The following is a 17,052-nucleotide window of genomic DNA, read 5'->3' as shown; positions in this document are numbered from 1 at the left end:
TCATAGAGCTTTTCAAGTAATGATGCTGGCCATTTAATATGCATTTCCAAAAATGTATATACATATTATCTTTGCACTTCTGCATCCTTAGGAGAACAAAATCATTCAAACATTTAATTTTCTCCACCCAATGTGTAGAGGGTGCACAGCAAAAAGACTCAATTTGCTCACAGAGCTCACAGAGCTCCCTACCAAGTTTGCTGATGCATGTACCCCTCCAGTAAATAGTTCCCCCCAGTTATAATATAAAAGTCTTGAGTCCTCGAATCAAAAACCTCCTCTAGGATGTCTATTGCATCCCACTCATCTGCTGCTCTACCCTGAACTAAGAACTGAGTAACAGGCATGTCTAAAGGTGCCTTGGTATAAAACCCAAATGAATCACATGATGAACAATTGGCCCTCGCTAACACCTCCATCGTTAAGTAGTGAGGGGGGGCCTCCGGCCCCCTTCTGCTGGCAGCCTCAGTTCCTCCATCACCAGCTCCCCTGACAAATTGGGGACAACAAGAATGTAACAGGCGCAGCGCTCTGTTCCAAGTTGCTGAAGCCGAGTCCCTTCAACACCCCATCACCCTCGGAGCTCCGCCCCACCTCCAGTCTGTCTCCAACCACCGTCAGACAACCCGGAATACTGAGCTCCACTAGACAGCATCACCTGGATAGCGATCGGACCTATCCAAGGAACGTTCTTTTGACAGTGTCACACGAAGCTGCAGAACACTGAGTACCATTCACTGGAGTGTTCAGGTTTTAATGAAGCATCTGCCCAAGGCAACCACGATGTCGTGTTGGATGCCTTTGTTCAACAACTGGGACTGAGCCATGATGAATTGGAGGGAAGGCAGTTCCTGGTGTCCAGGGACCAAGCAACAGTAGCCCACTTACACACTCTACTCAATCAAACATCACTCTGTTGCTCCTGGTTCATGGGTGCTCCCCATTATAGAGCTGTGGCACCTTAAGTGGGTGTTTTTAAAAGGGATTTTTAAGGCTCACTGGGCATCAAAAGAAGGGAAGGGGGATGTTGGATTTCGTACTGCTGCTGAGGCACTGGGGCAGAACATCAATCCTGAAAAAGTCGAATTTTACCCATGCTACCGGCTGGCTGAACTGGTCTTAACAACCATGACTCTTCATTATGCCAGGTAAGTCCATAATCTCTTTGTTTATCTGTTAGTTTGATGCCCACCCTTGATCACAGATGTTTTTTGCCCAAGAAGGCTGCAACACAGCCTTTTGTCTCCAGTGAAATCAATCGATTGCACCTCATCGAGGAGCTTCAATAATATTGCAAGCCTGGTTACCTGCTCCATCAATGTTCATTTGCTGACTTGGTTGATCTCGCACATAACATATATACAACATATGGCACAACAGAGGCTGTGACTTTTGATTAGCACCACGACTCCACTGTTGGTGGGGCCTTTTTTGGCTCTTGGATGAGTGGGATTCATTCATCTCCAACTTCCGTGTTGTCCCCCACACCCCAACCATCTTTGTCTGAGCCAGACGACGGCATTTCATTTCTTAATACTGGTGACATGGATGATGCCACTCCATCTGACAATCCCGACCCCATTGCAAATGACCTTCCCCACTTAGATGACCAGTTCACCAGTGACACACAACTTTATAATAGTATTGTCCTCTATTGCAATCTGCTCCATCTGTACGAGTTCAACACCAGTGTACATGATGGGGACATTGGTCGTACATTTGAGGTTATTCACGTAAGTTTTGTTCAATCTCTAAATTACATAAAATCTGATGTTGCAGTGGCTCCATTTCTATTTTTTTGGTATCGGGTCAAACAACTATGGCAATGAGTTGCTTCAACAAGCCCGTGATTTCTGGTGGCACCTACCCACAGCGACACAAACAGCAATTCTCCTCAACTACTTAGTTAACCCATCGGGATTTCCCGGCCACTTTCACAAACAGGACTTACTTCAAGAACATTTGAACTTTTGGTTGAAGTGGGTTTTCAATGGACGAAAGAATGCATTTGATTCTTGCTTTCTCAGGGAAGCCATCTCACTTAATATTGTTGAACTGAAAGATTTACTTCAAAGCTTCATGGGGATGGTTGGGCTTGCAAGAGTTCATCCAGGTCGTACCCAGGTGGACATCAGAGCAGATATCAATTGCCTCAGAGTGGTGTATCTCTGGGAGTCACATCATCTGTACATCCCTGGTCGCTCCCAGACCACAAAGTTGTCAGGGCACGGCCTAACCGGCTACCCTGATTCCCTATGCCGGAAGGGAGTTGCCGTAAGACGATCCGGAGTGATCCGAAGAACGCAGGTAATCTCGCTTAGCTCTCGCTTAGCTCTCGCTTAGCTCCCGCTTCCTATCTTCCGTCCACATGTCACCCCTTTCCCACACCTCGCTTACGATTATCCGAATGAATAGCTATCTTTTCATGTCGTCATTCTATCGGTTATCTTCTATCTCGTTGTAGCCACACTCTAGTGGGTAGCGGTACCCATGTATATAACTCCTATCTCCGCTGAGGGTGGCACCTCAGCGTTAACAACGACTAGGATTCTCGGGAACGCCCTCTTCGTCGTGAACTGACACGCAGTCCCTGACAAAAGTGTATAGATGGATTTGCATTGGGGGGAGAGAAGCTTTTGACACATATCTTGGCAACCCAATCTAACTAGCTAGGATACTCAAATCCATTTAAATTCTAGATCTAACTCTCTTGTAAATGTCTCCATTAATTGCCTTAGCGGTGAGCCTAACTTCCAACTTCCCTTTCGCACAGCTCTAACCCAATACTTTGTCCATCAAAATTCTAGGTCCAATCGTCCCCGTAAACATCACTTTCAGGGTGAGTCTGATTTGCCACTTCCCTGCTGTGCACCTCTGACTCAACACTTCAGCGGATGTGAGAGGCCTTTTCCACATGCTGCTGCAACCAGAGTTATTCCCAAAATCTTTTATGTTGTTCAATTCAGGATCATATCTACCTTAGTTTACATCTAATCCTCTTTGTATCCATTAATTTCCCTGCAGCATGCCTCCCACCCAACACTTTGGCTGATGCAGGTTCTACTGCCAGTTCCTGTCAGGGCACAGCCCCTGACCCCACACACCCTCAGGTACCCTTCCCCCATTTTCTCCTATTTTTCCCTTCACTGTTCCACAATCCCGCATGCATGCAGACCCGTGGGAACGTTCTGGGCAAGTTACTTGCCCAGAAACCATCACAGCCACAACCGTGGGAACTTTCTGGGTGAGCAGCTCGCCCAGAATCTTCCCCCAGGGGGGTGCCAATTATGGAAAGTCGGCAACCGAAAACTGTATAGTTCCTGACTCCCATTTGTAGTGGCTTCACAGGAGGTTGAGAAGGTTACCCTTCTTCTCAACTCATTTCCTGTGAAGGCTGGGGCTAGCCCCCTCAGTGAGTTTGAGGATCTCGGACTGGGACTGGACACCCCAGCAACTAGGAGGATCTCCTTGGCCCTGTCACGGAATGAGGGCCGGACCCTGACAGTTCCCTGGTGAGCACCAATCCCTCATCGCCATCATCTTGTGTGACTTGCACCCGAGATTGTTTGCGGACTGCAGTGCTCTCCTTCATTTCAGCTTCTTCTGCTGGGTGTCACGAACATCTTTCCTTAGAGGATAGGTCGATTGCTATCCAGGCGACGCTGTCAGGTGGAGCTCAGTGTTCCAGGTCATCTGATGGTGGGTCAGAGACAGACCAGAGGTGGGGCAGAGCTTCGAGGGTGATGGGGTGTTGAAGGGACTCGGCTTCAGCAACTCAGAATGGAGCACTGCACCCAGTACATTCTCGTTGTCCCCATTTGTGTCAGGGCAATAGCCCCGAACCCCGAGCCACATGTAATTAGATACATATAGTCACGTGGGTAAGCGGGAACCTCCGGGTAACTGCTTACACACCACTGTAAAATACACATACTTGTATCACTTATGGCCTTGTGTGCTGAGCTACCCAAAGACCTCACAATTTGTCAGGGGAGCTGGCGACAGAGGAACCGAGGCCACCAGCAGAAGGGGGCCAGAGGCCCCCCCTCACTACTTAATGGGGTGTCAGGGCACACCCGCCTAACCCAGGCCCACCGGGGCCCACCTGGCCACACCTCACCCGCTGCCCCCGCTGCCCATCCTTTCCTTCCCTCCTTCCCTCCTCTTTCTTTCTCTCTTCTCTCCCTTCTCTCTTTTCTTTATTTCATTCTTCCCATCATTCCCCTCCTGTTTATTCTTTCTATTTACACAGACCACTTTTCTTTGTATCAATGTACTATTGACCTGCCCAACCCAGGCTCCCCAGACGGCTCCCCACTGTGCCCAGCACACACGCCTGCACCAGATGCCCTTGGGATCCCCCGTGGGGACACCCGGATGACTGCGGTTGTCTCCGAGGATGACATGGCATCCATCATGTGACTCAAGCCGCATGTACATAAATGTACCTGAAGTGGGAACCGAAGAAGTAACCTTCTTCTCACCTTTTCCACTTCAGTCTAAGTGGCCAGGGACAGCTGTCCCATATCAGGCCTGCCAGTACACATGCCCGATCTACCCCCTGTGAGGTCCTCAGCGCCGGGCGCTATACCCGGACCCCCTTGACCCCGGACGTGTCCCTGACACAGGGGAGGCGTTAGCAAGGGTGAATCATTTGCCACGTGATTTGTTGGGTGTTATACCAAGGCATCTCTGGGAGTGCCTGTTACTCAGTTCTTAGGAGCAGCAGATGAGTGGGATGCGATAGATGTCCTGGAAGAGGTTTTGGAGGGCTGAAGACTGTTTGTATTATAACTGGGGGGGGACTATTTACTAGAGGGGTATGCGCATACATATAGTGGAAACAATTGGATCCGAAGGTAAACAAAGGTTACCAAGGGGAAAGGGAAGTAAATAGAAAGAAGTCCACAAGACAAATAGGAATAGGCGAAAAGCCCGAATTATGTCTGAGGTTTTGTGGAGTGAGAGAAATAAAAGCCAACTGAATGGCAAGGTCTGAAAGCGTCTATGAACAAGCAGGGAACTACAGAGAAAGACATCTGGAAAGGTCCGGAGCCCCGAAGTTGTAGTCTGGAAGATTGGGGTTGTAGAAAATATCAAATGATAAAACAATAAGATTATCAAGACCGGAGGTAAGATAGGAATGAGGAGGTACCAGAGGTAAGGAGGTACTGGAGGTGAGGAGGTACCGGAGGTGTGGAGACCGGAGGTAGGAAGGAGGATGGAATGACAAGTTGGGATTCATCAACAACAAGCAAGCCCATCTCCTTCGAACAAGGGGTCCAAGGAGGTGGAGGTATGGTGGTAGAGGTCCAGAGGTGATGTGGACATAGGTGGGTGGCAGAGCGGGAGAGAGTCGGAGGAGGTAATCCTAGGGTCATTGGCATCAACTGGAGGCAGCGGAGAGAGATTGGGAGGGCTGGTGGAGGTCATAGGAGTCGTGTAGGGATAGAGCGGAGGGAGGCAGAAGATCCAGGATATGACACTGGGCTTTTGTCTGCTCACACTTCACATTCCACCATGAATTGCATGTGCTCACCACCAGAATGAGAGACAGCTTTTCTTCATCACTGAGGTCAAGCTCCGAGATATTTATCCACTGGTCCAAGATTGCGACTTTCCATTGTTGCTTGGTGGATTACTGACACCAGCAAGCTGAGTGCTTGGCCAGTGACTATGAAATTGGGAGGATCCAAGTGACTAAGTTTGGCTTCCATGTGGCATCTTGCCCACACATCCTCCCTCCAATCCATCAAATTCTAGCTTCCAGAATATATAATTTGAGACTAAATTGACAAGCAAGTTATTGAGAAAAATGCAAAATACTTTTTTGGATGCAAGTCTTTGGGATAGTGCTTGGGCCACTAAATTTCACTGACAGTCATTGAAGTCATCAAAATTCCCCGGTCACTGATATCCCAAAGACTCGTGTCCAAAAAAGTATTTTGCATTTTTGTCATATCCATACAATCCCGACCTCTGCTCCAGGCTCCCAGAACTCCGAACCTGACTTCCGGAGTCCTACTTCCCTTCTGTCAGGGTCGCGTCCGCAGTCGAGGCGGTCCAGGCATAGTGTCCGGTGCTGAGGACCTCACAGGGGGTGGACCGGGCGTGCGTACTGGCAGCCCCGATGTGGGACGGCGATCCCTGGCCACTTAGACTGAAGTGGGAATGTTGAGTTGTTATTAAAAGGGGAACTATGCTACTTACCTGAAGTGGGAATGTTGAGAAGAAGGTTACTTCTTCGGTTCCCACCCCAGGTGTGTTTATATACATGCGGCTTGGGTCACATGAGGTCCGCCACGTCACCCCGCATACAGCCGCAGTCACCCGGGTGTCCCTGTGGGGGATCCCGAGGGTGTATGCTGCACGTGCACGCACTAGGTTGCACCCTAGAGCCGTCCGGGGTTGTCCGGGGCTAGGCACGTCGTGTGTGCGTCGCGGGCGGGTCAATAATACATGGATATAGGGGAAAGGTCGTCCGTGTGAAGTAGAAATAGAAATAGAAATAGAAATGGAAATAGGAGTGGAAGTGGGAGAGGGATAGAGGGGGAAGGGGTATGAAGGAGGGGTGCAGGGTGGAAGAGGGGGAACCAGGTGAGGTGGGCCCGGGTGGAGGCAGGTCAGGCGGGTGTGCCCTGACACCTTCCACCACCTTCTCCTTGCCAACTCCCAAGAGGTTATCCCACCTCCGGCTCTGACACACCCTTCGGTCCGACTCTGGAACATTCCGGGTCCAACCCCAACCTCAACACCTTCCAGACGAGTACGCAACACCTATGCTCCCAACTCCGGGCCTCCGCTCCGGAATCCCGTTCGCGTCCCCATCTCCGGAACCTCCGGTCTTAGCTCCAACCTCGGACTTTGACCCCACCTCCACTTATACCCATTGTATTGGTTAGCTCATTCCATTTAATTACGTTTGCCAATATTCCGGAGTTTAACTTCCGAGTTCGGACTTTCCGGACTTACGTCGGACCTTGCAACTATTGCATTGCTCCATTCAGTTCCGCTATTCTCCCTCATTCCTATTTGGGCTACTGCTTCCTTTCTATTCAGTCAGCTAGCCATTCCCCACTCCCAACCTCCTTCCTTCCTCCTTGGGCCTTGGCCCTTCACTCCTCCTTTGGGAAACACCATTGAGTCAAACCCTTGACCCTCGGTGTTGTTCCTCCCTCCAGCTCCCTTTGTCTCCTTTTGGAGTACCCTCGTTCCTTTTGATTCCGGACCCCTCCTTATATACAATGTACATAGTAACTTGTAACCTCAGTCCGAAATCGACCTGAACTCCCCCCAAGAGACTTTCCCTGTGCTAGATCTGAAATTAGGGACCCCCAGGACAACCGGCAATGGCACAGCACTCTGCCTGAGTTGCTGAGGCCAAGGTCCTTCCATGCTAAGTCTCCGATTCCACTCCGGAGTCATCCAAATCCACCCATTCTAACAATTTTTCTCAATAACTTGCTTGTCAATTTAGTCTCAAATTATATATTCTGGAAGCTATTTGAAGGGGCTATCCAACTATGCAAAGTGTGTTGACACTGTGGGAAACAGTCTGGATACCCCTCCGGACAATGACCAGCACTGTGCACAGACATGAGGTGGACAGCCCCACTAACCCAAAAGACTCGCATCCAAAAAAGTATTTTGTGTTTTTCTCGATGATTTATTGGTCAATTCAGTCTCAATACTCATGTACTGATGTAATGCAGTGGGATGTGTCGCTCTGTCACGTGCTAACGAGACCGCGGGAGTAATAAATTTGATATAACAACAACAACATCCTCTCTGGCAAACTACATCTTCATTTCATCGATTTTAAATGCCTTGGACACATTCTGTTGCTGAAATGCGTGCATGCTGTGCAGGTTTGGCAAAGCAAGGCAAGCACTCTAGTGAAGGCTTCCAACTTGTGCTGCCAACCCCCATATCAATAATAGGGCTCCTAGCGGATCGGATAACACTCGGATATCCGCAGATTTATCCGAAAATCTGCGGATGCGGATTTGGCTTTTGACAGGATAATATCCGCGGTTTCTAATCCGCGGATCTATTGTCGCTACTGTTCTAGATACCCCTCCTATGTTTCTATATTTTCTTCCAATTTTTCAAGTCTTATTTGACCACCCAGGCCTGTTATTCCCAAATTAGGCATTTGACCTCCAGTTTTCCACCATTCTCCCCATATTTCCATCAGTTCTCCACCAATATGGACAAATTTGGGATTGTTAGAAAGCTCTCGTCAAGGACAATTCTGACGAAATGCAACTTTGGAACATTTTATCTACAATCCGCGGTTGATCCGCATATCCGCGGATTTCTAACCGCCGGAAACGGATTTTATTTCAAACCTCTAAAAATCCGCGGATTCTGATCCGGATCCGATCCGATCCGATCCGCTAGGAGCCATAATCAATAATATCGCTTGCAGCCATAAGATGTGGTGGTCAGCAAGGATCAATGTATGAAAAATGGTAACCGGAAGAAGGTATCAGTGATGTTCGCATCAACACCGCATCAGACAAACCAATAAACATGAAGATTTCGTTAATCACAATGATTGTAGCATGCACAAATGTATCGTCAATACACCATATATCAACACAATGTCTATGAATATCACCATGTACTAATTGAGCTGCGGCTTGCGAATCTGGCTGCAGTATATAGGGGTTGCACAAAGGATATAAAGAATGGAGACCCTCCGACGGATTGAAAACCTAAACAATTACAAGATGTTTCTGAACTTCGCAACAACTAGCTTCATCGCGACCCTTCTTGCCTCTGTCACGGCCCATCCCACTGCCAATCTCATCCGAGAGCTAAGGGACACCCGTGGATTGGGTGACAGCAATCAGGGATTCGCTGGTGCGCTCCTCAGTAGAGTAAGCTATCGCGCCTCAGGCTTAATACTCATATGCGTATAACCCGGGATATCACCATTCAACTGTGCGCTTCCTCGTACTTGCAGACCAATTATGTTTCTGTTACCGCGAGCTTTGTTATTCCGGAATTTGGCCCGACCAATTTGACCGCAGATAGCGTCCAGTACTTGAATGCAGTAGTTATCCTTCTGTGTACTCATGCTCGTGTATCCGCATTTGTCGGTTTCTCAATTAATCCCAATGGGACTGAAGTCTTTGGTACGTACCCAATGAGGCTGACTTTCGTACTGTGTGTTGATTACTTCTTCGTTACTGTACCCCGACCAGCACTGGGACCCATTCCCCCGGCAGTATCCTTCATTGCCGGGGATATGGCTCAGATAACTGTAGAAGCGTTGCAGGTCGGATACAACACAACTGTTGAGAATTTAACCTCTGGCCACGCGACGAGCGGACACATCCCTTCAGCTAAAGAACCTCTCTGTTTTGCGGCATCATGGGGTATCGAGGGACCCCGCTCTCAGTCTTTTGTGGGCAGTATCAATTTCTACAACACGTTCGCTGTTGACAAAGTGGGGGTGAAAAGTGGTCTGTTGGAAGCGTCCATTCAACCCATCATTGCACCTAACGGGACACCCCTTACTTCCATTAACATCATCTCCCCCACTAACATCACCTCTTTCACTGACATCCCCTCTTCCACTAACATGACCATCTCATATCTCTGAGGCTAATTATTCTGTTTGACTGATGGACTGCTTGTCTGACACTGATGTTCCACAAACGGAGCTTGTTAAAACTTCGTTCCCCTCAGTTCCCATTCACAAGTCTGAGGATTAGTATCCTTCTTGTTTGTTATGTTACTTGACAAGTCGTTACACTCATCATGTTTCCATTCCAAATTAAGTGCGCATCTGTACAAGTGAACGAGTTACAATCCCAGTTTTTCACCAGTCTGACTGTCTGAGGACGCATCCATATGGCAATTTACAACTCGCTATAGTCTCTTATGTGTGTATCACGGAATTCGAGCTGAACGGACATGGGACATCCCGAGTTGCACTACAGAACTGCCACAGATCCCAATACGAATAAAAGAGATGTACCCCATGTGTGGATGCTGCAGGGGTGCGCGATTCCGTGGTGTACCATTCACCAATGACAACTGATCTGTGAGGTCTCAGTGGGGTAGCTCAGCACACAGAGCCGTAAGTGATACAAAGATGTGTATTTTATGGTGTGTGTAAGCAGTTAACGGAAGTTACCGCTTACCCATGTGACTATATGTATCTTGTAATTACATATGGCTCGGGGTTTGGGGCTATTGCCCTGACATTCTCCCCCCTTGCGTTGCATTTGCAATGCATACAAGGTTAATGATGAATTGAATAAAATTTAAAAAATGAGTTACATTGAGTTTGAGATTATCAATGAGTGTTTTATTGTCGCCACTTTAAAGTGGACGATTTATACACGTTTGTCAGAGACCAGGTTGAGATGAGGGAATGTCTCCATGGTGGAGGGCTTCGGCCTCAGCTGTCAGAGACCAGGTTGAGATGAGGGAGTGTCTCCGTGGTGGAGGGCTTCGGCCTCAGCGACTTATGCCAGGAGCGCTGTGCCAAGTAACACGTCTGTGCCCTAACTTACTAAACTGGCAACCAGAACTGAAGGGGGGTAAACTCTAGTCAATTTTATTACTGAGGTGTAACCTATGTACAAGTTGAGTATATATATGGTTACAACGAGGGCGGTCCACAAATGGCAGAGTCGAGCGGAGTGGAGCTAATGGGGTTAGACATTAGCTGATTGAATGTTACCGACAAGTTGGGTTATGGGGTTAACGGAATGGTAGGGGATAACCCAGAAATGGAAAGGAGGGATAGGCCCAAAGGTGGGCTTGCAGGGCAAGCAAATGTATTGCCCAGTGGAGGCGGGAGTGTGCTAGCGGATGTCGGAGCTGTCCGGAAGCTTTCGGGCTCTGTACTTAGGGAGGCGTAGGTAATAAATTGAAAGGAGGGGGTGGTGACCATCGAGGGGTACCGAGGTGATTGCGGAATACGGGAGCTCCGAGGTTAGTGGAGAAGGAGTGGAGGTAGACCAGAGGGATCGGAGGGAGTGGAAGTCGATGGCCAGGGATGGATATGACAATGTTGGTGAGAGGAATTGAGGGAATAAATGGGTGTGGGGCCATCACTTTGAAGTGAACGGCAATACATGGGTATCACAGAGGGGAAAGTGATGAAGAGAAGGAGTTTTTCGAAAATAAATTTCGACCCAAAGATTATCTGGCTTTGGTGTTCCTCCTCACTTGTTCCATGAGGATTCGTGTGTAAATGGTGTTTACACATGAGCGGTGGTGGATGTGGGTTTTGACAAAGTAGAGATTTCCACAATTGTTACTTGCAGTTCCTTGCATACAATATTGTGTGCAGGGCCTCAAGTTGGGGGAAGGTATTTTCACAGGTGCCTCAATGGCATATTACTGTGTCACTTTCCCTTTCCTCAAGCGTAGAGTTATTGCCCCGGAGGAGGGTTTTCCTCCAGGTTGTTCATCTGGACATCCGATTGCTGCATCAGATGTGATGACATAGCTTGGGCTACATTGTCAAGCTGTGGCTTGACGAAGTGGGCGCTGTAGGCGGGATAATCGCCCACGCGCAGAGCCAGCTTGGATACCTGCTTCCAACATTCAGAAATCTACTTTCATTCATGCGACGACTCGGTATGGAATTGGTATCTAAAAATGGTGCTAATTCGTACGATTCTGACGGTACCAAGAACATCCCAAATGGTGGAGAATTGATGGAGTTCTGTGTTGGAGAAGTTAGGCACAGCAGGTCACGAGTATGTGCGGGCATGGGAATCTCAAGCGGCAACCCAGAATTCCAGCCTCACTCGTTCCCACGGCGTCTAATAAATTGGTAAAAATGCTTATCGGCTGTGTGAGATTTATCTCCGGCTACATTTCCAATTTCGGCTCTTAATTCCATAAATCCGCTGAGAAATCGCTTATTTCCTTATATTTTCATATTTTGCCATCATTTCAGATATTGATTGATATTCTTTTATTGTTACTGTTACCCTTTTTTTATTATTTCGCCTAATAAGGTATGCAGGTGCCATATGGTACCAATATTTCCATCAATTATTCTAAAAATAATTGTTCCTTGTATCCTGTACATACCGGATTTTGGAAAAGAAGTTCTCCCCTCCCCCAATTTTCTCTAAGGTGCTAGGACGCGCTAGAGAGGGTGTGAGTGTGTGGAATTCCAACAGTAGGAATAAGGGCAGTGATCTAGCTCACAACGAGTGAGTAGTGGACACTGAGCCCGGACCTTGCGGAATCCCAGAGAACCCACACCGGAGTTAAGGATCGAGAACGTAGCGAGTTTAGTGGAGAAAGTAGAGTTTAGGGAGAGTTGTCCCCCACGAGCTGTGTCGGCATAGAGAGCCGCGAGCCCTCTTTCAGCGCTCCCTGGGTGTCAGGGCAATAGCCCTGAACCCCAAGCCATATGTAATTACAAGATACATATAGTCACATGGGTAAGCAGGAACCTCCAGTTAACTGCTTACACACACCCTAAAATACACATCTTTGTATCACTTATGGCTCTGTGTGCTGAGCTACCCACTGAGACCTCACACTTTTTTAAGTGTATGAGGTGTGTTTTACAACACAACCCACCAAACCTATCACATCTTAACAATTTGACTCAGTAGTGCCAATGGCGCCTAAACACATGCCTGCAAGGGCAAGGTCACATCTGCAGTGACAATTTAAAAAAAAGGAGCGGTTTATCAAAAAACCGCAATCTCCCATCATGGGAGATTCAAATCAACAGCCATCATCAGACGATGATGAGGATCAACACAATCTGGAAAAAGCGACCACCTCAGGGCTGGTCCCTGAAGGTTCTAGAAACTTATGTGGAGTAAGTGTGGGGCCCAATACCCCTAGAACCCCATGTCACATTGATCTAACCCAAGCTGGGGAAGATCCCTCACCTCCTCAGGAGGTGATCGACTTGTGCAATAAACGCATAAGCGCTGAACTGTCATATCCATCCCTGGCCATCGACTTCCGATCCCTCCAATCCCTCCAGTCTACCTCTGCTCCTTCTTCACTAACCTCGGAGCTCCCGTATTCCGCAATCCCTTCGGTACCCCTCGATGGTCACCACCCCCTCCTTTCAATTTATTACCTACGCCTCCCTAAGTATGGAGCCCCAAAGGCTTCCAGACAGCTCCAACATCTGCTAGCGCACTCCCGCCTCCGCTGGGCAATACACTCGCTTGCCCTGTTACAGGAATGGGTTCCGGGGAACCCAACCTGAGCCGTTCTGCTCACAGACAGAGGTGGCTGCATAGCCGTTGAAGGGAGAGCAGGAGATCTGAGACCGGGTGTACTAACGGTAACTTGGCGCTCCGAGGAGCGTACCGGCAGCGGGTATAATGGGGGCTCCTCGAGGGAGCCACCTAACAGTTGGCTAGCGGTGACTTGGCGCTCATGTGAGCATACCGGTAGTGTGGGTAGTTGGCACTCCTTGAGGGAGTAGCCCAGTGGTTGTCTATCGGTTACTTGGCGCTCAAGGGAGCGTACCGGTAGCGGGATTTGTTGGGACAGACAGGTTGGTTGACCAGTGCACGGTAGTGAGTGACCGTGGGAATTTGGGCCTGCGGGTATGTGGCCAGGCATCCTGGGGCTGCCTGGGTCACTTCTCCCTCCCAAGAAGGGAGGAAGGGTTGTAGGACCCAGTAGGGTACTACAGGAAGGATAGGAATAGGAGCTCAACCACCCAGTGGGGGGGTGGGAGTGGGAAGAGTGAGGTCCGGTGTCTGAGCACTCACCGGGCTGATGAGGTTTTCTCACAGATTGTAAGAATATTGATGTAGACATCGATATGGACCAATTCAGATGTTACAGAGAAGGCTTACAGTGGTGGCGCAATGGTGTGGCAGTTACAATCGCGGTACAAGGTTTTGTGGGTTATGTATTCGATGAAGAAAACCTCTTTCGGCATTTGCCTTTACATGTCATATGACTAGTTTATATCTAATATAAAAGTTGTAATGGTCAAGGGAAGTCCCTTGAAATTCAACAATTCCCCCAGCCAGCACCAAAACCCAGTGGGAAAGCTTGGCATGGGGTTTGGGTAGAGAAATAGGGGAAAACAATAAGGAGGCATACCTGGTTCTACTTGCTTGTAACCATGGACCATAAGATTCTGGTCCATTCCTATAACATGCCCTGCAAAGCCCACCTTCGGGCCTATCCCTCCTTTCTGTTTCTGGGTTATCGCCTGCCTTTCCATTAACCCTGTAACCCGACTCGTTGGTAATATTCAATCGGCTAATGTCTAACCCCGTTAGCTCGGCTCCGCCATTTGTGGACCCGCCCTCATTGTAACTATATATATACTCAACTTGTACATAGGTTACACCTCAGTAATAAAATTGACTAGAGTTTACCCCCCTTCAGTTCTGGTTGCAAGTTTAGTAAGTTAGGGCACAGACATGTTACTTGGCACAGCCCTCCTGGCATAAGTCGCTGAGGCCGAAGCCCTCTGCCACAGAGATACTCCCTCGTCTCAACCTGGTCTCTGACATGAACCATCAGCCCAAAAAGCTGATTGGATAGAGTCGCAGGAATCTCCAGGGCCCCACTATCCCCTGGAGTCCTCCACCATGTCCCCAAGTCAAGCCCCAAAGGCAGACAAAGGGAAACAGAGGGAAGAACCTCCACGTAAGCTATCTGACAAACTACTGGACTTGTTCCAGGTTCCATCTGAATGGAGGACAGAAAATGAAGACCAACTTCTTCTCAGGCTTCAGCCTGAGAAGGTGCAAAAAAACACCCTGAGAGCAGGATCTCCCAGAGCGCGGAAGCTCCAAAAGAACTTCCACTGTTCACACTACCCCACACCATGCCAGACAAGGCAAGGTCACCAACCTCAGAGGAGGTCTCCAAGATAATGAAGAGGAGGCAAACCGAAATGAGGGAGTTTGCTGAGGAAGCCCTATGGAAAAGTAAGGAAAAACCAGCGAACAGACCCCTCTATGAAAGGCAAGCACCCTCTGCAATGGCCTCGCCAAAACAAAGCGAGCATGGAGTTTTTACTCCAAGAACCCCTTCTGGAACCCCCAGAAGCGGCAATGTCAACTGGGGAGAGTCACTGCTCACCCAGCCAAACTTCCTCCTGGAAAACCAGGAATCATGCATAATAAACACAATAAACTCGATCCAAAAAAAGATTGAGGAAATGAGCCATAATAGCATGGCTCATCTAGAGATAACTCTAGAAAGAATGGCCAATGCAATTGACGCGTTGACTGACAAAATCAGCGAGCAGACAGACCTGCTGAAGGAGATAAACTTCTCACAAAATAGTGAGGAAACAAAAAAATACCCCTGGGCCATGGGCCAGGACAAAACCAAAACTCGTGAAAAATTCATGAAAAGAACAACCAGTGAAAGTACACTGGAGTATCATCAGCAACTCAACAGAGATGCGAAGGAGATCCTTCTCCCAAGGATAGGAGAAGACAATGCCAAAAGAAGGCACTGTTCAGAAATCAGGAGGAGAATCGGCATGTACCGGGGGTTCAGCCAAACATCTACCTTCAACAAACCTCTTAAACAGAGAGGTAACACAACCACACTCTCTCAAAACAATGAGAGAATCCAGATACAACTTCAGGTGAGTTTGCCTGAAACCAGAGAAACGCCATGAGGAAAATTCCCCCCAGCAAAAACCCCCCCAAAGGACAGATCTCCATTGAATAGCGACCCTGCAAAGGCAGGGGAGCAAGAGGAGTACCTGGAGAAATGGTACGAAGAGGCCATAAGAATGGCCAAAGTGAGAATACTCATTCCCTACCCAAAGGGAGTGAAGCCTGAAGCTCTAAAAAATGGGCTGGCTTTCCCTGACAAGAAATGGTCAGGGGAGAACGACATGGAATCGTTCTGGGAGTGGTTCATAGAACTACTGGGATTCCTCACCTGCAAAGGTCCCCAATTCGACGAAGTCCATCTGGACTGCTTGATTCACGGATTAGGGGGACCCGCATTCGACCTTGGAATAAGACTCTGAGACAAAACTCTCCTCAGAGGAGACGAGGGCATGTTTCTCAAAGTTCTCAACATACTGATGAGAACCTTCATCAAAGCCTCTGCTGTGTTGAACACGACAAAGAAGTACTGCAATGTTAAATACAAAGCAGAAAAAGGCTTAAAACAGTTCTACTTGGAACTGTCTAAAGCAGCATCCCAGATGGTGACGCAGTAAGCATGCTAGGGATGTAACCCAGCAGCAAACAAGAAAAGAAAAAGGGGGCAAAGAAAATCTTACTACCGGTAAGGCCGCACACGGTCCCAGTGCAAGTGCATGATACTAATAAACTCTTTTAAAACTCAGAACTCACCCTGGTCCTTCTTGGACAGTCATCAGGGAGTCAGACTAAGCTCTTTAAACGTATGGAAGGGTCGCTCAACACCACAGTCTTTGTAGCACAGATGAGGGGTCCAACAATGTAAGTACAAGATAAACTGGGCATATTTATAAAAAAAAAGGGAAATCAGAACAAAAAAATAGGAGAAAATACCCGATGGGTGGTGTCAATGGAAACAGGAAGAATGTTGAGAACTCGGCTAAGAAACAATAAGGCAAAAAAGTGTCCACAAGGTAGCAATAAAATCAATAATTGAGGCCCATAAGGTCAATATCAGCCATCAATCTCGCTTCTCCACCGCATATCCGTCATCCTAACTCCCGTCCCGTCCTTTCATCCTCTTCTCCTGATCCGTCGCTGTCCTTCAAGCTCAAAATCGTGTGAATTGGTGGAAAATTGGTGGAGATATGGGGGAAATGGTGGATATCCGTGAATTTTGGGGAAGTGGCAATATGAGTCTTGAGAAAAAAAGCATGGAAAAAATTGAAAAAAATGTGGAAATGTGCCGTGGGCATTTTGAATGTGTCGGAGGCTTGAGGGTGCTCGTTGGAGCCTCGAAAAATGTGGTTCTGGTCTTGTTTGTGTGGTACTTGCTGTGCCCTCCTACAACGCCGCCAGACCAAGCATCTTTTAATGCCAGGTTTTTAAACAACATTCCCCTCGAATGGAAGAGGGCAATGATCGCTCATGACAGAATCAGAGCAGACTTCTCCTCAAT

The 17,052-nt window shown here is 48.2% G+C and overlaps 2 protein-coding genes across 2 annotated transcripts; both read left to right on the top strand.

Moving 5' to 3' along the window:
• Nucleotides 1-1,128: 1,128 nt before the first annotated feature.
• EI90DRAFT_3011559 (uncharacterized protein) lies at nucleotides 1,129-2,900 on the top strand (the record flags this gene model as incomplete). The annotated part of the gene is made up of 8 exons (XM_039056474.1): nucleotides 1,129-1,148; nucleotides 1,205-1,241; nucleotides 1,401-1,733; nucleotides 1,780-1,979; nucleotides 2,076-2,216; nucleotides 2,700-2,740; nucleotides 2,808-2,839; nucleotides 2,892-2,900. 8 exons carry the CDS (start codon nucleotides 1,129-1,131, stop codon nucleotides 2,898-2,900), a joined length of 813 nt encoding a protein of 270 aa, XP_038922611.1.
• Nucleotides 2,901-8,708: 5,808 nt separating this feature from the next.
• EI90DRAFT_3031711 (uncharacterized protein) lies at nucleotides 8,709-9,813 on the top strand. The gene is made up of 3 exons (XM_039058336.1): nucleotides 8,709-8,885; nucleotides 8,972-9,143; nucleotides 9,213-9,813. Exons 1-3 carry the CDS (start codon nucleotides 8,736-8,738, stop codon nucleotides 9,611-9,613), a joined length of 723 nt encoding a protein of 240 aa, XP_038922610.1. The 5' UTR covers nucleotides 8,709-8,735; the 3' UTR covers nucleotides 9,614-9,813.
• Nucleotides 9,814-17,052: the final 7,239 nt, after the last annotated feature.

This window comes from Cantharellus anzutake (assembly GCF_015039405.1).
Source record: "Cantharellus anzutake strain C23 chromosome Unknown EI90scaffold_3, whole genome shotgun sequence".
Classification (NCBI taxonomy): domain Eukaryota; kingdom Fungi; phylum Basidiomycota; class Agaricomycetes; order Cantharellales; family Hydnaceae; genus Cantharellus; species Cantharellus anzutake.
This window is presented reverse-complemented; position numbering and strand designations above follow the sequence as displayed.